General features: G+C 37.7%; 1 protein-coding gene across 3 annotated transcripts in view; it reads left to right on the top strand.

Moving 5' to 3' along the window:
- Window positions 1–252: 252 nt before the first annotated feature.
- LOC132330616 (coiled-coil domain-containing protein 141-like) overlaps window positions 253–22,226 on the top strand; it is a 44,872-nt gene continuing 22,898 nt past the window's right edge. The window contains exons 1-7 of one of the 3 annotated variants that reach the window (XM_059853195.1): window positions 253–509; window positions 6,255–6,487; window positions 7,909–8,031; window positions 15,430–15,621; window positions 16,730–16,838; window positions 18,562–18,815; window positions 21,006–21,125. In XM_059853195.1, coding sequence (XP_059709178.1) covers window positions 6,386–6,487; window positions 7,909–8,031; window positions 15,430–15,621; window positions 16,730–16,838; window positions 18,562–18,815; window positions 21,006–21,125 — 900 coding nt within the window. In that variant the 5' untranslated portion in view covers window positions 253–509; window positions 6,255–6,385. Of the gene's footprint in view, window positions 510–1,647; window positions 1,789–6,254; window positions 6,488–7,908; window positions 8,032–15,429; window positions 15,622–16,729; window positions 16,839–18,561; window positions 18,816–21,005; window positions 21,126–22,226 lie in introns of those variants that run through there. The other 2 variants (XM_059853193.1, XM_059853194.1) reach the window with 2 other exon arrangements.

The following is a 22,226-nucleotide window of genomic DNA, read 5'->3' as shown; positions in this document are numbered from 1 at the left end:
TTGTAGCTGCCCTGAGAGCTCAATGTAGGTTACCAATCTGTATCTTAATCTTCCTTCTTTACAGAGAGAAAGAGTAGCCTGTCTCAGGTCTATATTTGGTGCAGAGTGCATACTCCACTGTGCTAACACACCACATCAGGAAGGAATTTCAAATGCTCCCGAGGAATTCAGGAACAAAAGTCCTGTTGGCTTTCCTTTCATGCATGGGCAAGGGAACATAGTAATCCTGTGTAATAAACTCTTCTCTTGCTGCTGCTGCTGGAGCCTCAAACACGGACTAATGACCCCTCTAATGTCTCTTCACCCTCCTGACAGAGCTGAATACCCTGGGCCACCCTCTCTGTTGACAACCTTTCATCTGGGCTGACTTGTGCTGTGCCACCTGTGAGCTGCTAAAAGGGCTGCACTTTTGCATTCACCAGGGTAGAGCTCCAGAGGCTGTGCAGCATTTGTTCTGGACAACACCCAGTGAGACAGAAACCTTGAGCTTCTGCAGGGGTGCTGATGGGGTAAGTCTGTTCTCCAGCTGATTCTGTGGGAGCTGGAGAGCCTCACTGCCATTTCTGCAGTAAACTTAAGCTGATGTGCTGATGTCTTCACCTGGAACAGGAGAGGGAATAAGACATGACCCCTTTGCAATTCACACTTGTGAGCTGTTTTCTGGTTTGATTTTTTTTTTTTACCCCATTCAAAAGTTTAAAATTTTCACTGTCTCTGTTTTGCCATTATATGTGCCCTCAAACAGTCATCAAGTCACTTCTTTCTTATGTTTTTTCTCTAGCTATCACTTTGAGGAAAGGTGTAAATACAACTTGTATTTTTTATTGTTTTTGACAGCAAAACAAATTAAACTTGCTAAAAAAATGTGATACTAAGTAACTAACATCTTTCAATTTGAAGAAATCTGTTCAAACAGCTTGACTTTGAGATACAGCTGTTAATCACTCAGAGCTGTAAGTGGCTTCAGATTTATTGCAGGGGCCCATGTTCCCCTCTCTTTCTCTTCCTTCCCTCAAAATACTTTTTATCCTCTTCTATTTTATTGTTGTATGAAACCAATTCAAGGTTATCTGCAAGTAAAGAATCTGAAGAATTTTTTGTTGTTGTTGCATGGGGTTAGTTTTAACAAGGAAAGGAACTTCTTTCTGAGGGCACTAATGTGTTAATCCATTCTCAGAACAAGAAATTTGTTTTGCTGCAGGGGTTCTTAAGTGGAGAATCCAACACCTTAGGTTTTTATGCTGCCCATCTTGAATCATGTGCTAAGATAACAAGATATGAAGAAAGCAGATTAGATGAATGCATTATTGCCAAGCTGCTGCTGCTATTATTATTATTATTATTATTATTATTATTATTAGTTCTGTATTTCCAAAACCAGAGCAGTTATACCCTCTTTTAGAATTCAAGCCTAATGAATAAAAATGCAAGCAGTCCCTATGTGCTGCATACCTCTTTATCTTGTATATAAGACTAGTAAAGAACTGGAAGACAATTTTCTAAGTAACAGATGCTAGAAAGAATGGTGTTTGTTTATATAAAGCTTAGAATCTGGAGTTCTAAATTTAAAGGTTATATGAGCTTTCTTAAAATTAGTGTGGAGGCTGAAGTGACATTTAACCCTAGATAAATTTGCTGGATTTTTCCATCATTCAATACATAATAGAGATTTAGGTACTATTTCTTATTTACAGGTACACATAGTGTGTATACTTTCTGGAAATCCTCTAAGATCCATAAAGAGGGATACAGGCAAGACAAAGCTTCAGGATGAAAGAGCAGAACTTGGTAAATTGATGACCAGTGGACTGAAATGTTTCAGCTGTCATTGCTCCCCATGTCTGTTTACTGTTTGGGTTTTTTTAAATTTTGTTGTCCTTGGAAGCAAACAAATAGTGATTTTTGCCCTTACCATTGCTCTGAATTAGCAGTGCTGAGCTGTTGGCTGATTTCTAAATCTCTGATACTCTGCTGGTTTTACAGTTAGCATGTTGCTTTATTTTCTTTCACAGAGATGTTCAGTGTGACAGGGACAACTTTCCTACTGGCAGTTTCTCTGCTTTGTGTGATGGTTTTGGCTAGCTTTTTCTTTTCATGCTGATTTCTTAGTGTGGTAAGAAGTGTTTTTGGGACAGGTGATGGAGGAAAAAGAGTAGAAAGGCTTTTGTTAGGGGTGATGCACAGGAAGAATGGGAATAGAATATAATTCTATTACAAGAACAAGAACATAAGACATCAAAGTATAGTGAAGAATTAAAATTAATCTGGAACTCTTGTTTCTGGAACTGAAACAATACTCCAGGCAACTCTCCAGGACTACAGTGTGTTCTTGAAACTTTTTGCTGGAGAGAAGCAGGTTGTCTTTTACCCCTTTTTCACTTTTTCACAGCTGTTTCCTTGCCCTTTACTGGGCTCCTATGCTTTCTCTTTCCATGGCAAGGGCAGGACAACCTCCTTTTGGGGCCAGCAGGGTCCTGGGTTTCTTTAGAGCCGCCTTTTCCCAAGTTCCTGAGCTCTCAGCTGACCCAGAAATGCCTTCTGCCTGTGCTGCAGCTCTCACCTACTGAAGTTCATGTCATTAACCCTGGCTGGCCCTTTCTCTCCCCTTGCCCTGCCCACAGCTCCTGTCCTGCCTGCAGGATTGGCAGCAGTGACCCCTCACTGCTCTGGGGGAGCCAGGCTATGGGGGTGCCCATTGCTCCTGGGTGTCTGGGTTTGTGGAGGACAGACTTCCCCAGCCTCAGGGCCCTGCTGGGGCTGGGGAGTAGCTTGTGCTGGTCCTTGCCCTGCTTCTGGATGCAGGAATTTGGTTTGTGCCCAGCTGCTCTTGGTCCTTCTGGCCTTCAGTAAAAGAGGAAAGGTTCCCTTCTGTTTTCTGTCATCCTTCCCTCCAGGGCAGCTCTCTGCAAGAACACTTCTTCCCACCTCAGTGCTAAGAAAGAGATGACATTCCAAGTTACTGTTCCCCACTCATGCACTGTCTGACCTCTGTGTCCCACCTGTGTCCCCTGACTGTAGCCAGGATCATTTTTATCATTCTTCATTTGGGGTTTTAGGAATAACAGGTTAGAATTTCAACCACTTTGTCACCCTAGAAACTTGTTCAACCAGTGTAGGGTAAAAAGAGATCTCTTCCAGGAGGAAAACCTGCCTTTTGCTCCATGCTCACCCTTGATGTGACCTCATGGCTGTTTTATGAGCCTGGGGACTTGCTAGGCTGCTTGCTTTCGTGCCCTCATTCCTGATGATGCCTGGAAATGGTCCCTACTCAAAAGGTGAGACCATAGGAACCAGTAAAAAGCAACAAGCACAGTTTGGAGAGGACAGATGTCTCTGTCCCTGTTTCAGGTGGGGCTGTGGAAGCAGTGTTTATTGGAAGCTCCTTTTTGCCAGCCTCATGAAGCCCAGAAATCTGAGGGATGCTTCCTTCCCTTCTTTGCTGTGTCCTCCTGCTCTCCCAGGCCTGAGAAAAGGAAGAAAGAGGAGACCCACTACATTTACAAACCAGTCAAAGTGAAGCACCTCTGGTGCCTTTGAGGCTGCAGGGAGTGAACTTTGTCTCTCCCAGAGGCATTTTCATAGTGCACCAGCAGCTTAAAAGCTCTCAACAGAAAGAGACTTACCTCCAAGAAAGTCAGACCCCTTTTCTATGTATCACTATCAAAGCTGTGAATAGCACACTTTGCTTGCTAGGCATGAGGAAAGCCTGTGGATTGGATACCCTACATGTTAAAAATGAAGTGAATTTTATTATATTTACCTCTCAAATCCTTTTTACCTACAGTTGTTTCAGATAATACATGACATTATTTACATTAGAGAGACTTGATCTTCTTTTTGTTTTCCTGAGATTGCTTCCTTTGTTCCTTTGTTCAGTTTTGTTGTTTCCTGTGGACAGCTGGTGAATGTTCCTTTCCTCTTGTCACCCTTACTCTCTTCTTTCACACAGCAGTAGCAAAAGGAAAATATCCTCTCTCCTGACACAAATAGCCCACCTTTTTCTGGCTGCTACCGGGATTTTTATTTGTTCCAGACAGAGGAACAGACAGACAAGTAAACAAGACGGGGAAAGGCATGCTTGTTAAATTTTGCTCCCTTGGACACAGCTGAAACTGCTCATCATGCAATGGCAAAATCCTCTTTTTTTTTCCTTCCCAGGGTTATGTTCTAAGATATGTTTTGAATCCTTGATAACTTTTCTCTGCCACTACTCTGACGTTTCCCTGCCTCTGTCTTCTATGCTTGGCAGAAGATGAATAAATACAATATCCCTGCATTTGTTATCAGACATTCTGAATCCCTTTTTTCAGTTGTTGCCAAATTTGCTTATAGTCAACTTCTTGAGTGTGGCATTTTCCCCTTATTTCCAGCTGTCAGCACTATGAAAAATGATACCTCATTTAACTTGAGTGAAAAACAGCTCTTATGTCTGGCTACCCCAGGGAGATGATGGATTGGCCCAACTTGTGCCATGAAAAAATACACTTAGAGTGCTCTTCTGAGAGAACAAAAACTCAAGGACTTAATACCAAAATTGGTTTGTAACTCCTTTTATAAGTGTAGAAAGAGGCTTGCCTGTGTTTTCCTAATTAGTTTTTCCAGCAGCCAAGTGCTGTTTGTCCTCCAAGTGCAGTCCTGCCTGCAGGGTAAAAAATCCAAAGTTGCTTGTCTTCTGGAATGTTCTTTTGAAAGCTGGAGTATTTAGGAGGTTTTGTAGAATGGATCTATCTTCAATTCAAACCAAAATAGGGTTCTCTTATGTTTCACTCCTGAAGTTCTCTTTAGGACTTTTGTCTCCCAGGTTTTGTGTTGGGATTCATTATCAAATTTTTGTTCTGCCATACTTTTTACAGGAATACATGCAAGTCCCAAGGAGATCTGCCCACTGTGGCAATACCCAAGGAACACTGAATGCTGTGGCAGGGTCCCTGGGTCTCCTACAGTGTTAGGAAGAGTTTCAGAAAAGTGTGTGGTATTTGTTCCTTGGTTGGCAGCTTGAGGGTTCATGGTTGCGTTTTGGCACAAGGGATGGATTTTGCTTTGCCAAGCTCATTTTGTTTAACACCAACCACAATAAAGGGCTTCTTCATATCCTGTTGGAAACTCATGGTTTGAAGGTGGTGCTCAGATTAAGAATATAGTCTGCTAATAATTGGAGGGGGGTAGAAATGAACAAACAAAGAGTAAAATTCTACCTTCACACATAAATTGAAATTCCCTGCAACTACCTTAAGCTTCTTCTAATCCAAACTATTTTAGAATTTGCTTCCAGATCTTGATTCCATTGCAGGTGTGCATGTCCTTGTATGTAATTAGAAATCCAGTTTATATAAAAATGTATTTAAATGTTACATATTTTTAAACAAACCAAAGAAGCAGATGCTTAGGGAAGACTTCTGCATGTAGTTTCTTGGGTGGAATTGTTTTTCCAGAGTGACCTGCAAGCCTAAACACCAGTGTCACTTTCTCAGCTGTTCTGTGGAAGGAAAACCAGCAGCTGCTGTCCTATAGTGTGGGCTACTTGTGGCATGCTCTGGACTAATGGCAATAAAATTAATCTGTCAAACTAATATTGTAATCTAAATGTCTCTAATAATTCCCCACGCTGAATAAAAAACTTAAACAGAGTTTAAGCAGCTATTAGAGAGGTCTTCCTTATGCTCATTTAGAACAAAATGAAGACTCTAGAAACAATTAAGGATTAAATTGAAAAGCAGGTAATTATTTTAATCTTAGAAATAAAATATTCCTTAAAAATTCAAAGTGCTTGGTTTCCTTTTCTGATTGTTATGCTCACTATACCTTTAAGTATTTTTGGATTGAAAATCCCTTGTTTTGATTTAGGATTTGATATGTATATAAACATGCTCATCCTGTTTAAAGACTTTGATTTAGCAGAAGAATCATGCTGAACATATATATTCAGTAGCTACTAAGTGAGGAAGTATTTCACTGGTATAAAGTGAAGATGTAGCTTTGATGGTTGCGTGTTCGAAACCTCACAACACTGGGTTTGTCAGTATAGAATCAATGGCAATTTTTTTTTCTAGGTGTTATAATGTGAGAACTCTTTTTAAATTTGGTTAACTGATGCCAGGTGATGTCCGTGGAGGAAGCCCTTCACACTCCAGATGGTGACAAAAAAGAGCAGGCATCTTAATGCTACCAAACTAGGGGTGTGTCAAATCTCTCTCAAGAATGATAAACTCAATGGAGGTGTCTATTTTTAACCTCCTGTTCTTTCCTTTTGGCAGACTAATCAGTGTTAGCTGAGCCGTTCCACTGAATGAATCCCAGGGACTCTGGTGCTCCCTGAAATGAGCAGAGGACCCTGAGAGAAGGGCTCAAGGCTGCTTTGATGCCTGCAGCCCCGTTGTGAAGCACGATGTCCGATGAAGCCAGCTCGGAGCAGAAGCCTTCCACAACAACAGTCAGCTCTGTTGCTGTGCAGGCTGGGGATGCCAGCATTGTTATAGCTGTGCTCAAGGTAAGGCAGCAGCTGCTGGTGTGTCTGCTCTTGTCTTTCTGCTTTCAAATATTAACGTGATCAACGCTTTTAAATATTCTGGGCAAATGAGTAGTTGGCATAAAATGATACAGCAAGGCCGTTTGGTTAGTCAGTATCTAATAGACTGGGAAGTTAACACTTGTTTCTGTTCACAATTACTCTTGGTGGCTTTTGGGTTACTGTTTTTTTTTTTTTTTCCAAAAGGATAAATAGTTTGGTCAAAATATGTGGGGTCTTGGAAGGAATTCCTCTTATTCTGTTTAAAAACAGTTATTTTAAGAGAGGCATAAAAATGTGTTTAAAGCATGATGATTGCAGTAAAGCCTCCTTGAGTTACTTTAACTGTACTCAGCAATAATTTTACACAATAAGTGGCTCTATAAACTCCAGAGGTGAGGTATTTTCTGGGAAAAAAATAGTCTAAACTTACTGAGTAGTTATTTTTGAAAGCTGTGAATCCACAGTCGCACGTGTTTCTGTAAGCCCTTGTGTGCATGCAGTTGTGCTTACAAGCACCGAAAGGTCTCTTTTGTGAGCTGGAATCCACACCTCCACACCTGGCATTGGGAGTCAATCTGGATGTAGTAATGAATCCCAGCTGGAATTTATTGGCAGTTTGATTTTTCATTCTCCAGGCAGTCCAGAAAACGTGCTAGCCTCAGCCATTAGAGTCCATTTGTGATGCAGAATAAGGTGATAATGAGTTGAGTTGCCATCTAATTCAGGTGATTACCTCAGTTGCGGGAAGGTTTTTTTTGAGGTCAGTTTTCACCCTTCCTGTGAGGTGGTCTGCTGTTGCAGGGGAGTAATTTCATTGCAAGGAGACTCAAGTTGATGATGAAGCCATTTATTTTCCCTCTCTGTGCTGTGGAACCATCACAGTGACATCCCAGCTTCGGTCCTTATCGGCATCCTCTGGTGCCTGTGCCAAAGGCTGTTGGGTGTCCCTGCTGCTACAGGTGCAATGTCTTGCTCCACATATTCACTACAGAGGTGCCTGGGACCTGTTCAGGAGCAATAAGATCTGAGGCTGTGCTTTTTGCATCTCCTGTAATACATTTTGTACTTCTGCCTGCCCCACTCACCCACCAGTCACCTAACTATCTGTGTCATAAGCTGAAAGGGGAGATGAGTCAGAGAAAAAATTTGGGCTCATTGTGATAATTTTACTCTTCATGGGCAAAATGAATATTGGAGCACCTTCTGGATAACACTAGTCTGGGATTTTGTTACCTGTTCCAAATGAAGTTTGTACTGTATTCTCTGTGACTTCCTTGTGTGTATGGTCCCTGTGCTCCTATGACTGTGGAAAGCATGTGTGAGCTGGGAATCCAAGTGTGAGCAAATAAATGAAGGAAACCATGTGTATTCTGAAGGCTGTAACTGTTTGCTTATTGCAGTGTGGAAAATGGGTGAAGCTTCAGCTAGCTGAATCAACACCAAATATATTAGAAATTGGCAGCAATCAAGATGAGACTAAAAAACTGCTTCAAGATCATGAATTCCTCCTGTCCAAGCTGAAGGTAAGATGTGATAAGACCACAAAAAAACTTCCTCAAGCCATTACAGTTCAGGTACAACAGCCCATGTAGCTGCCTGTGCCTCCTATTGCATTATGGTGGTTAGGTTAAACTCCACAAAGGGGAAAATATCTTCAGCCTTTGTCAGTGTAGCAGATCTTTGATGGTTCTTGTGGGTTCCTTCTAATTCAGGATATTCTATAATTCTATAATTCTCTATAAGTCTCTAATTCAGGATATTCCATAGTCTATAATTCTCTGGAAATTAGGCTTCTTCCCAGGAAAAATATGCTTCTGACGGCAGCAGGAAAGGCACAGTTTTTAAAACTTTATACATCAGTGTCAGGTGAAAAACTCCTGTAGCCCTCAGGAACTGCTAAATATAAAGGCATGTCTATTAATTTTTAAAACTCTCCAATGTTGTGAAAAGTTTGATTATTTTATAACAGCTGTGAGCACAAGTAAGTCTGAAGCAGATATTCCAAAAACATTTAAATTGAACGTTAATTGATGTAAATTGCATTGGGAATGGTGCTGTAGGATCAAAACAGCTTGTCTTGATCTAGGAATACTTCAGTGACAGTCCTAAAATCAGATTTTGGCATTCCAAAGAGCAGTGTATAGGAACAGTGGCATTTGGACGCTGAGTGACAGGCTTGCATGAAAGAACTGAGTAATTTTAAGTGTGGGTGTTTGACACTGAGAGAAGTCTGAAGTCACCTAAAAAGAAATGTTTTAATATTTTGGTAGGGTAGGTTGACTTTACATATGTAGACAAATGAATTCCTCTAACATCTTTGAAGCTCTGAACAGTAATTTATCTATTCAATTTTTGGGGGGGTTGCATAAACTTCAGATCTGAAAGAACAAACATGATTTAGATAGGATCAAGTATTTGATTTAATACCTAGGACTATGTGCTTCCCCAGTCATTAAAAATATCCATTGAGTGTGAGGGAATTCAGTACAGCATGTAGAGAATGTGGCTAATCCACTGCATTGTGTGGGTTTTCAAGAGTATGAAGAATAGAATCAGAAAAAAAACCCACCAAACACCCAAAACCAACCAAAATACCCAATTCCTAGAGAGAGGTGGTTTTGCTTTCCTTTTTTATGCAAAGTGCCTCATCTTTATTGTCACTAATGCAACATTTGGGTGTTCTTGGAGCAAGCTGCTGTGTCCTGTTTGAGCAATTCAGAATTAGCTGAGTTCTTACACCATGATGACAAGAGGAAGCTGATTTTTTTCTCCTAATTTTCAAAAATAAATATTAAAGAGTGGAAAAAGAAAACAGAGTAATTCCCATCTTTGAAAGAAACTCCCATTTTTGTAAGAAAAACAAAGTTTCAAATGACATTTTACTATCAAGTCAAATCAGATAAGAAAATTTATTATGCATAAACTGTTCAAGAATGCTTTGGGAACAAATTCTCATTATTTCATGGTTTATGCCTGTGGTCCTTGCAAAACCCAGCATTGATTAATGAATATTCTATAAAAAAATAAGCTCAAAATGGCTACTTTTTCCTCAATAATATGAGCTGTGATAATAAAGAACTGCAATGTTATAATTCTTCCTGGCTGTGCATTTTTCAGCCATGACCATTTGTGACTTACTGTAAGTGGTTAACACTTGTCAGTAATTACATAGTCTTTTACCCACCTGTAAAAAGTTTTTCCAAACTTTTTTTTTTCCAAAACCAAACTTTTTTTTGATTGATTCTGGAGTTTTTGAGATATTGTTCATAGTAATTCTTTTCACTAAGCATTTGATAATGAATTATGCTGTAGCTATGTGAAAATGGGTAAGAGGCAGCTTGAATTGTTTCCCCATTTCTTTTTTATTGTGGTAAAAAAAAAAAAGGAAAATAAATCCTGAGAGATACCCATAGTTGATAAGCATATGTTTAACTTTGCTGATTAGACTATCCCAATTCAAAATTAAATTTTTGTGCAAGTCAGGAAAAAATTCCTGAGTAATTAATGATTCCATCATGAAACTAGTCCTGCTTAAGGCCAGAGTTAGATGATTCATACTAAATACATCTTTGGAATCAGTAGAGATGAACCTATGGACTTTTAGAAGATAATTTATGGAATACTTGTCCATTCTGGCATTATCCCATGTTCTTCTGTAAACTCATTCTAGGTTTTAATCACCCCTTTGCTTTTTAACTTAATTATTTTCATCCTAGTATATTTATTGCAAGTTATAATCAAAATATTCTTCTGTCAGTTTAGTATGTTGAAGATTCACAGGTGTAAGGAAGGACAAAACCTGGCACAGTGATCAGTTTACATACAGTACTTCTGATGCTAGAGGAAAAGGAATGTAATGCAGCTCAGTATTTCAGGGAATTGGTTTTGGCTTAGCAATGTTAACAGGGTTAAAACAGCCCAAACAAACAGTTTGACATTTAGTAATGCAGATGGTACTTTAAACAGCAATTGGAATGGATTTGTTGAAAGAGAAAACAGTAATTTTTAGAACAACTTTGAATTTCTTTTTATGTTCAGAAATATAGTGATAAAAATTGGTGTGTGGTCTTCAGGGCCATAGGGAAAAAGATATCAAAAATACTTTGCTTTGATAGAATGTACTCTAGCTTATTCATAACCAATTTACATTTGTTCCATTAAATTTAAGAACTGGGAACACCCCACTATTTAAAAAAAACCAGAACACAAGTTTTGAAAAGGGCTCCACTTCCAATGTTTATGGATTAGGAAACAGATGTGTTATTATTAATAGACTTGAAAGAATAAATGTTGAAGAGGAAAGATTAAAACTGAGACTAAACAGAGAACATGTATACAATGTTTACATCCAGTTAAAATTCCCCTCTGTAGTCTCACCTAAGAGGTTCTGATTCTAAGCTATTATATTCTGTTTCTGTTTTGCTAAATCAGACCAGATCAGCAGCCCCAGTTTTGTTGAAACCATCAAGTTCTGTGGTTTCATGGAAGTCTCTTTCCCAATATCTGACTCATCCTTCTTTAGGCAACTTTCAGCAGGTTTATATGCTCTGGAAATATGTGTATGTACATTTGGATAGCTCATTTTTCACAATTTAAAAAGAAAAATGAGAAGAATCAGACCTATAAAACCTGAGACAAAATTTCCAAGAGACAAAATGGTATAGATTGCACTTTGCACAGGCATTTCTCTGCCATTCTCCTGCTGTTTCCAAGGGAAAATCTACTTGCAGATAACATGATTCCATAGTGCTTGGGTCTCTCAATATTAAAACTCACTGGATCTTCTGGGGGTAAATAAAGAAAAGAAGAAAAAAATGTGTGTGTGTGTGTGTGTGTGTGTCTGTAAAAATGCTAAAATTCCCAATAAGGCAATCTTGGTTTGCTTCCAAAGTTCTGGTTTTTATCATGAGAGAGGCTGTGGCAGAAAAGCCACCAAACTGAAGAGAATCTAGCCCATAAACTTAAATTTAAAAGTATCATTGTTATTAATTTGGCTCATGAACCTGAGAATTGCTCCTAATTATTTTATTTACTTTAATTCACAGAGCATAAATTGCAAAATATTAATTTATATGCTAATAGCCAAGGAAAAAAATTAGAAAACTAAATTCTTCAAAAAGCACTAATATAATACACTCATTTTTTGCAGCCAATATCTTTTAAATAAGCCTTTCAGTTATTTCAAGCAAAAGTAATTTCAAAATGCTTATTTTTTCAGTAGTTTTGTTATGGAAGAAATTATTTGTTAATATTTTCTGAATTATTGGCAATTGGTTGTTAAGGTGCCCAGTGGTACAATTAGCAGCAAAGTTCAGCTACATTTTTATCAAACCAGAGCTGACTTTTACAAGTTATTAAAAAAAAAAAAAAAGGGAAAAGTTAAAAAGAAATAAATATATTTTTTTCATTGGTAGTTCATCTCACTCATCAATCTCAACATTTGTATGAACAAAATTGCCACCAAAATAGTATTTGACTTGAGATAGATTTATGACTGTTTTCTGGGCTCCAAGTTAACAACTGTGTTGTATAATCTCAGCACTGCCTTTTAGCACTAACTAAAGGTTAATTTTAGCAACATCTCAGTGCTAAGAGAATGGGAGGGTAGCTTACACCTCTGAAAATTCCAAGCTCTGTATTCAGTGTTCAACAACTCAGGAAAGGCAAAAGATCATTCCCCCCTCTCATTCCTTGCTCTTTTAACAGAAGGAAAAATACCCTATTAATGGACTGGGAACAAATTAATACACAAGTTATACTGTCCAACACAACTTGGATAAAAGACTTTTCTGTCTTTGCTGCAGTATCAGAGGCACATGTACCCTGAGAAGGAGTGGGGGGAGAGGTGTGGCTGCCCAGCAGCTGCATCCCCAGGCAGGGAGCATTCCTGCTGCAGGCCTGGGATTGCACCCACCCAGTATCCCTCAGTCCATCTGAACTGCAGCATTGCTGCCTTTAAGCCACCAGTGCTCTTCTTTTGGTGTGGTGGAATCAGAAATATCACAGGTATTTAATAGGAAGTGAGATTGGCCTGGGGTTTTCAGGGCAATGCTTTTTTGGCATGGTTTCACTGACAGCAGCAGAAGCTGCATGTCTGCATGAGCTCCTTTTTGCCCACATGCTGGGCATTCCTTGCCTTGTCCAGCCTCATTCCAGCTTCTCTGAGTCCAAAGAGAACTCTGCTCTTCCGGTTCTGCGTGCTCTCAGGGAATGAAACATCAGATTCCAGAAGTGTTTGACATAATTTGAAGTCTTTACTGGAAAGCTCTGCTAAGTTCACTCAATTGATAAAAACCTCACTACAATTCAGGTTTCTGTGAAATATTCTGTTTTCCAAGAGCCAGCTTTTTTTTTATTTTTGGATGGAAATACGCATTTTTCCTCTTACTAAGTTTGCTTCTAGATCAAGAGACACAAGTTGGAAAAAGGAAATACCAATTGGATATTAGGGAAGAAAAATTTTGACCATGACAATGAATCCATTCTAAAACAGGTTGTGCAGAGAAGTTGTGGAATTTCCATTGTTAGGGATATTTAAGACTTCATGGGCTAAGTCCTTGGGTAACCAGAGCAAGGGATTAGACAGATGACCTGAAGAGTCCTGTCCAAATTATTCCTTGGCTCTGTGTTGATAAAAGGGTTTGATTTCAAAGATAAAAAGTAGAAAACCAGTAATATCAATCTACTTAATTTGAAAATAAGCTATTCACATATGAAGTATATAGAAACTAACATAGTTGAGGATAATTTTTTGGACAGTTCATAGTAACTAGTGGCTTTGACCACTTTCCAGTTGTGGAAAGCATAATTTTAAACTCAAGGCAATAAAACCTTCATATCACTCTGGCCATCTTAGGTTTTTGAACCCTTTCTGTGAAATGTTTCCTGTAAAATGTTTCTCTTTTTTTTTTATTAGTTTGTCTTCTCAAAATGTAACTTTTTCTGTTGCTGAGACAGACAACATGACAACTCTTGTGATACTTTATTAGGTTTTTTGTAGCATTACAGGAGCTATTATTTGAAGGCAATAAAATACACACCCGTTTTAAATGAGTGAATCATATTCAATCCATGCTAAAGAAAAAATTAAGTCTATATTTGAAAACTTCCATTAATCCATTCCAAACACTAAAATGCTATTACACATTAACAGTTTCATAATTTTTTTTTTTGTAACTTTATGCATGCTAGTTTTGCATTTCATTAAATGCAGCAGTTTGGTTTGCTTAAACCTAATTTTCTTTGGCTGGATTTGAATTCATCTCATAGTAACTGAATTTTAAAAGGTGCAGGAAGCATGACTGATAACCTTTGAAGAATATTCCAGTTTTCTCCATGTCTTAGGGATTAGCTATTCCTCACAGCTAATCAATTACTAGAAAACAGAGCCTACTTGTCAGGGATAAGTGATAATTAACAACCTCTTCAGAAAAAAAGCTTCTAAAAGAAGAAAATCTGCTTCTGGGTCTTATACCATTTGTGTAGCATTCATCTTGCATGGTTAGGAAATATTTAGCATTTGAAATGGCTTTTAAATATGTTGAAGCTGATGTAATATTAGGGTAAAAGCATACCTAGTTTTATTTCAAAATATAAAATAGTCAGCTCTTTGAAAACTAGTCTTTGCCAAGAAATTCCACACGAAACTAACTCAGATGTCATCTGGTTTTCTACAGTGTATTCAGAACAGCTGTGAAAGTGGTCTGATATTTTGGTAAAATTAACCTTGCAGTGACAAGCAGTTTGGGTGTAATGTTCTGGGAACATTTTACCCCTTTTTTAAAATATCAGCACTGTCATGACTATAATGCTTCTCATTAACTGATATTGAGATGTTGAGTTAGTAAGGAGACTATCAATATCTCATATACTCATTTAATTCTTGTTATACTTGGTACAGAGCTGGTCTAGAATGTTAATAATATCTCCTGTTGGATGATTAATGAATGCCACTGCTTTTACTGAGCTGTTATGCACGGAGCAATTTTATGCCTCATCAAGAAGGAAACATCATAAAGGCTTCTCTTAGAGTTGGTTATCAACTTTTTATCCAGTAGTATATGAATGGCCATTTGAATTGTCTAATAAAAATTTCTTTTCACATCACATATTCATGTGGTAGCACCTCTAATAACAAAAAAAAAAAAAAGTGACACTTCATTAATTCATGCTCATGATAAAAGCCAAGATGGGGGTTGGGAAGAACACAGAACAAATGTTAATCAATTTTTCTGACAGACTAAAGATTTGTAACATAAGCTGGAAATGGGCCAGCAGTTATCTTTCTTGTGGTGAGATTAATAAAAGGAATGAAACACAGAAGAATTGTTTTTACAATAGGGCTTTATTATTTGGTGGTCAGCTTGAGCAATGCAGCAAGCTGAACTTGAAACAATACATAACTTTGGTGTGGTTTTTTTTTTTGGAGAATATGTGTTTATGTTCAAACCACTCTCATCTGGATTGCACTGCAGTCATCAGAAACTTACGAGTAAATTGCCTCACAAATTTCTAAAACTTATAATGTCCAGTAATGTAATATGATGACATATCAAAGAGGAATCAAAATAGCTGCACTGCTACCACTTCCAGGAGGACAGAGCTGTGTTTATGGAGATGTAAAAACATTGCAGTGTAAATATTAGAGATAACATGACAAATTCTTTTATATTTTGTTCACATGTGAATTTTAGAAAACTATTGCCTCTTAAGTGCGGATGAAGTTCAGAAGCTTGCTATAGAACGTGCAGAAATAGCTACACTCCTATCACTAGGAACTGGAAATAAAGCAGGAGCAGGAGGTTTGTGGCTCCTGCACAGACCCACTGTAAGGATATCCTGACACTGGTATCAGCACAGTCTTTTGGATTTTGTGTACAGATTCCTTATGTTTGCTCTGTTTTGGTACATTTCCTTTTCAGGCTTTGGAAGACAAGGTATGGGACCTGCTGCAGGAAGCAGACAAGGTTGCAGAGGAGAACAAAGAAAAGAGTCAGGTTTATGATGCCATGGCAGAGACCCTGGGGGATGCATGGGATGCCCTCATCATCATGTTAGAGAAGCGACAGGCACTTCTGGAACTGACTTCAGTGTTCTTTGAAAATGCTCTGGAGGTTTGTGTTTAAATCAACTGTTTGTTTGAAGCTGCCCTCATCTCACAAGTACTCTGACAGCTGCAATTTTAATGTGTTTTATATTGTTCATTGACTTCCTAAAGGTTGAGGCAAACAAGAAAATTAATTCTTGGGATCCTTCCTTTTTCACCTTTCAGACAGTGCAGGATGAAGCTGAACAAAACACCATGTCGACTTTAAGAAATATTTTAGTCACAATGTCTCCCAAATTTTTACTTGACAGAAAATTCCAGTAAAAAGTAGAACTGGAGCAAACCCTAAAATATGTATTTCAGTGGCTGTGGACATTCTGCAGAATAGCTTTCATTCCTTATGATTAAAATTATTTGGCATTGAAAGAACTTGTTCTCAGGTGCCTTCACTAATGCACACTGATGACTGGTCACTGAAAGGTTTACCCCAAAATATCCATAAGGTGTTGTAATTACATAAAGCAAACTTTAGTCTAACTTGACAGTGCTTTACCTGAGACTTTGGTGTGCAAATGGACACCAAAAAAAGAAATACTGTGTGATCCCTGTTACCCATTTCTCTTATCCTAATTCACTGATACACACAGGGAGCCAAGAGAGAGGGATTCCATACCCTGCAGGTTTTTGTCCACTCTGTGTAGCCTCATGATCAATGCCCCACATCCTGGAACTTGAAGAGTTTGATAATTTTCCCTCATAATTTTGTTTCTGTAGTATGACAGTGCTACCTATAAGTTGCAGAAGCAATTACTTACTGCCCTAAGAAGTCCAAGATCAACAATCTACTAATTATTGTGTCCTGATAATGTGTATTATACAAAGAAATTAGATTTGACATAAGGCTTTGTAGGAGAGATGATTAACAAAGCGGCAAACTGTAATTACAGATTGTGTCAACTAAAATCTTACAATCAATCAGTACCTGAAAGAAAAAAAAACAACTCAGGAGGTGCATAGAGGCCAGAAAGCATCTGTATCTGGCAGTCACTAAAAATGCCTTTCTCCAAGAATTTACAAATTCTCTTGAACTTTCCCAATAACACAGAAATTACGATGTAGTTGTGCAAAACAAAATTACTGTGTGCTTCTCCCTATCCTTTGTTTCCTTAATGCAGTTTGCAGTTAAAATTGACCAAGTTGAAGATTTCCTGAAGAATGCTCAAGAGTTTGACAATATTGACTCTCTGAGAGAACTTCTTCTGCAACAAGAGCATCACACAAAAGGTACAAACAGGATTCCACTCCTGGCAGCATGTGGTTGTGTGCTGACTTTTTGAGGGAGTATTTTTATTCTTTCTGTGTGTATTAAAAAAAAAAAATCTTACAACAAATATGCACATGTTCTGCTTGGAAAAATATAATGGTGAGATAGATTTTAGCAGACTTGCTGAAAGATGGGAAACTCCTGGTTTCTAGCCAGCCCTTGCATCTCACCTTCAGCAACTTTCCTGCACATACCTTTGCCCATAAAGTTTCTTCCACATGAGTTCTTTTTCTTTATTCAAGCTTTCATGTGAAGCACCTTCTAGTATATTGTGCCACATTCAAATCAAAAAGAGAAAAAAAATTTTTTTGAACTAATTTCATTGTGTGGCCACTTCAGGCACCTTTGCAATTCCACATGGTTCTGTATTTTTAATAAGTCTTAAGACTCTGTCTTTGTAATTTTGATCAAATTTTTAAATGAAACTTGGCAGAATATAAATCATACTTTATTTTTCACTAGAGGAGCACTAGCTAAAACAGTTTTAGCTACCTTGAACAACAGATATTCTTCCTGGGAGGCTGAATGGAGAATCAGACTTGGATAACACTAATATGGGTTTCAGGTCTTCCAAATAGATCTTCATGGGAGCCGAGTGCTCCCTGCATACCAATCTTAACTTGAAGTATCTGGAAGCAATTTACTGCTGAAAAGACAGTCCATAACTGTAAGGATCAGATGAAATTATTTGCCAGACAAAGTCTTTGCTTTGATGGCAATAAGCCTTCCCTCAGATGGAGGAAAGTGGCTGCAATTTATTGACTTCTTATTCTACCCTAAAATAGAATAAAAATTTTGAAAGCTATATTGAGCTATTTGATAAAAAAAAATGCTTTCTGCAAGAAGGATAGGCTCTACCTGCTCCAAAGAAAGGTGGCTGAAAATACAGCCCTGACCAAGTATTGACTCTACCAGTATCTGATAAGTAGTTTATCACAAATGCTTATCACTCAGAAATTAAAAAAAAAAAAAATTAACACAAATGCACTCCAGAATGGAATAAAAAAAGTGAAAACTTATGAAATATATTTGTTTACCCATTTCGATGTGTGTTCAATTTTGGATGGATCAAAATTAAACATTTCTGATTAATACCACTTGTCTGGAAGGCAAGAAGTCGACAGGCTTGTTGCAGTGAGCTCATGGAAACTAATCTCTCTTGTAAGCCCTTGGGGACTGAAGATCTAGAGGCCTCCCATTCTGCTTTTTCCCTGAGTGTTTTTTGTGAAAAGAGGGGATTTAGGGTGCTTTGCCTCACTAGTTGCATCACTTGTGAAAAACTGCAGAGGGTACTGACCCTCGCAGGGAGAAGGGTAGAAAATTCCCCTTCAGCTTACCCACAGGTTTGGAAACCAACAAAAGGAACTCAGTTTTGAGAAAACAAAGACACTTCTGTGTTTTGTTTTGATGGCTCTCAGTACACCATCCTATGTGTGTGTGCATATATGTTTGTGTATACACCATTGTCGGTTTACGTAAGAGCTGTCCAAACTGAAATATCTTAGAATATATATATATATATCTCTTCTAAAGTAAGCAATCATGTTCATGTAGTGCATGAAAATACATTGTGCTCATGTATGGAAATAGATGGTGTGAAAGATACTTGAGTAATATTTGAAATATGGTGCTGGAATCACAAAGCACCCTGGGTTTTCTCCTGATGAAATTCTGCTCTTACAGAACTTCTGGAGAAGTCGTTTGCTCTTCTAAACAAAAGCCATGACCTAACTCAATTCATAGAAGAATTCAAATGTGAGGGGCCAAATGCAAATCCAGAGCTGATTCAAGGAGCCCACAGCAGCTGCTTGAAGATTGACAATCTCCTTGAGGTGCTGCAGGACAGGAGGAGGCAGCTGGACAAATTCCTCCGACATCAGCGCCAAGGGCTGGAGCAGGTTCTGCAAATTTGTTTGTGGCACCAGCAGGAGACCCAGGTAACACACCTGAAACATCAAGGGAAATCACAGCATAGAAAACCAGCTAGCAACTCTTTTACAGTGCAAACAGAACAGGAGCTTAAATATATTTATGAGGCCTATATTTCTGGGCTACTTCTGTTTGAGGAAATCCTGACTTTTGAATGTTTGACTGATGCCAGTGGGAGTTAAGGGGATACAGAGAAAGCAGAGTACTGGAGCCCTGCTCTGCTGTATTGAAGCTGAGAGTAGCTTTTTGCTCTTTGTGTTGCTTCTGTTATGCTAGGCACAGCTGGGCAGTCTAGAAGGATGCACAATCTATGTGTTGTTTATCCCTTACTACCAGGTTATGAAACACTGAAAATGCAACATCTCCCTTTGATCTCTAACTGGAACGTGATGATCTGATAGTCATGATTGTAACATATTTCTTTTTCAGAATTTTCTATGTGTGAAAGCACATTTATTTTACATAGATTCCTTTTTGGAAGTGTCAGCAGCATATTTTCTTATATCTCTTACATTAATGAAAATCAAAGGCAGATTGGCCTATTTTATGCATAATTACTTATCTTTGGAAGAAGAAAGTAATTAATCTAGTCAATAATTATTGTAAACGAAAGATAAAATATGATTCTTGAAAAACAGGAGTGATTTTAGATTTCAACCACTCAAGGAAAACCACTGATTTTTTCAAACAGCTGTGTTAACCTAGTCTCCCTTCCCATACCTTCAGCAAAATCACTGCAAGTGAAATTCTGTGGGTTTCTTGCTGATAAAGCAAGAATTCTCAGCCATTCCTTCAGAGCTAAGTTAGCACAATGAAATCACTCAGAGGTATTAGCTGTAGTGGAAGCCAACTGATTAAACTCACTGTAATGGAAAGGAATATTGCCAAGTGGTCAAGGGGTGAACACTTTGCTCTAACAGGGTTAAAAAATTACTTCTTCCTCTGCCCAACATTACAGAATTACTGGTTTGTTTTGCTAAACAGACACATGATGAACCCCCCCCAGCCCTCATTTGTAAATAAATTTTTATTTCCCTTTGAGCACAGTTTTTATTGTCCACTCCATTTATTTGTTTTTTGATGAATCCATAGTAAATATTCTGTGAAAATGTGCTTCCAAGAAAAATGTTTCAGTCAGTAAGTACACATCTGGAGGATATACTCAAGAAATGAAGGCTTAGAATTAAAATCATTTCCTTACTTCCCTAGGTCTCTTGGACTCACAATGTGAACATTTTTTATGTGTAATTGAAAATACTTCCAAAGTATTTAAAAGATTTTTTTCATTATTTATAATTGCTTAAATTTATTTAAAAATAGCACGATTCTACATAAGGAGATAAAACAACAATAACAAAAAATCTCTAGTGGGCTGTTAAACTCTGTAGTACCTAGGGTACAGAAATTCTTAGTATGCTGACTATGATCTAAGTATAGTGGTGATTTTCCAGACTGGAAATATAGGAGGAAGTCTTCCTGATACCAATAACTAATTCTGGATACTATTTTAAAATGTGGAGCTGCACTCAGGAATTCTTGCCATGTGTTGTTTACAAAGTGAGAGGTACCTACAATGAATCAAGCAGATATAAATGCAAGTAATTCTGTGAATCTTAGGAGATTTAATTGTATACTGCATATGTTTGCTGCACATGCCTGCTGAAGAGGTTTGTAAGATGCAATAAATTTGTAAATCTACATAAGATTATTCTATGCAATAGTATCCCCTTATCTTTACTGGGTTTTTCAAGCCAGGGATGGAGAGGTTCTGTTAGGTCAGAAGCACTCAGATTTGTAGTATTTATATTTACTGTATGCAGGTACTTAAGTTACTCTATGTCAAGGGAGGATGTACAGTATCTTTATGGTATCAAAAGCCATGAATTTCTTCTGTGCATGGCTATTACCTGATTCTTCTTTTACTTTGTTAATTTACAACCTGATCATGCTTGATGAACACATTTTTGTCTGTTCTGTCATGTACATCCACTGTGTGCTTGCTTTGGTATTAGTCCTTTCCCTCTGCATTTGTTCCAACACAAATGTAACGTTTAAACAGAGGCATGAACGTGAGGAATGAATCAGTGAAAGGAATGAAAATGTGAGCTGTTTGTTTAATTTAAACTGCCTTCTACATATTTTTTTAATGGACATTGCTTCTCAATCTTCTCACTGAGTTCTTTTTATTATTTAATTAGGTAACATCTTGGTATAAGAAAAACATCAGAGATTACTTTCAGAAGCAAAACTTAGGCTCATCACTGTTGGAAAATGAGGAGTTACTTCAGGAACTTGAAGAAATGGAAGTCAAAGTGAAAGTAAGAAATACCAGAATTGGTTGGTGAAGCAACTTTAAAAATGAGTAGCAAAACATGAACTTGGGCATTGAACAATCATGTATAGGAGTAGACATGTTCTAATGTACATGATATATACATCTCTATATCTCTAAATTATTTTAGTAATTTTACTTCTTTTAATGCAAGGCCTCGATGTTTCTCAGAATTTTTCCTTTCATTTAAAATTTTAAAAGCCACCCATAAGTTATAAGAAGAATAACCCTTGATGTTGTCTAGTTGGTTTTTCAATTTAGTGATCAAGTTCCACACTGGTAATTTACATGTAAAATCCTGTGGTGAAAAATAAAGAAAAGGAATTTTATTAGAATTTTAACAAATTTTAATGTTTATAAAGGACAAAACCCCAGCCATTTCTACCATAATTAGTTGTCAGTGAACTGAGTACACGATTGAAAGAGCTATTTGTCCATTTATTTCTTGTGATTAAAAGTACTTGAAAATGCTACTTTCATGGTTTTCAGTTTTCCAGTGAATAAATCTGTTACTGCTGCTCATAAAAACAAGATGAGATTAAAGAAAATGTTGCTGTTAGAAGAAAGAATCTTAGTATGAAATAAATTGCCTATATTGAGAACCTTTTTTAGGGAACTGAATTGTGCCATAATCAGGTAAGTGCTGTTGCTGGGTCAAGACCATTCCCCAAGATATAATTTTCATGCAATTGAATTTGGATAACCCAGATGACCAAGGAGGCCTTTTTCATCCAGAAACTATTCCAACAGAACTAAATGTCTTTTAAAAGGTTATTGTGCTGATGGTAAGAGGCTTCTGATTGTTCACAAACCTGTTTCCTTGGTAGCTTTGTAGTTAAATGCCACGTTTGCCTGTTTGCATAATCAACAGGTAACTGCCCCCAGGCTGCTGTGTACACACAATACAATAATGTTTCTAGTGCTTCTCCAAGCAGCATGCCAAAAAATACTTTTTTTTTTTTTTAAGGGAAGATGAGCATGTTAAGATAAATTCTTCTGAACAGACCTTTGACACAAGAAAAACTGACAAACCAGTAAATGAGTACACGGTGGAGTGTTTTCAGAGAGAGACACAACAACAGGTGTT

The sequence above is a fragment of the Haemorhous mexicanus genome, chromosome 8, assembly GCF_027477595.1.
Source record: "Haemorhous mexicanus isolate bHaeMex1 chromosome 8, bHaeMex1.pri, whole genome shotgun sequence".
NCBI classification, from domain to species: Eukaryota; Metazoa; Chordata; class Aves; order Passeriformes; family Fringillidae; genus Haemorhous; species Haemorhous mexicanus.
The sequence above is the reverse complement of the archived record's forward strand: the minus strand, read 5'-3'. Positions and strand labels throughout refer to the sequence as shown.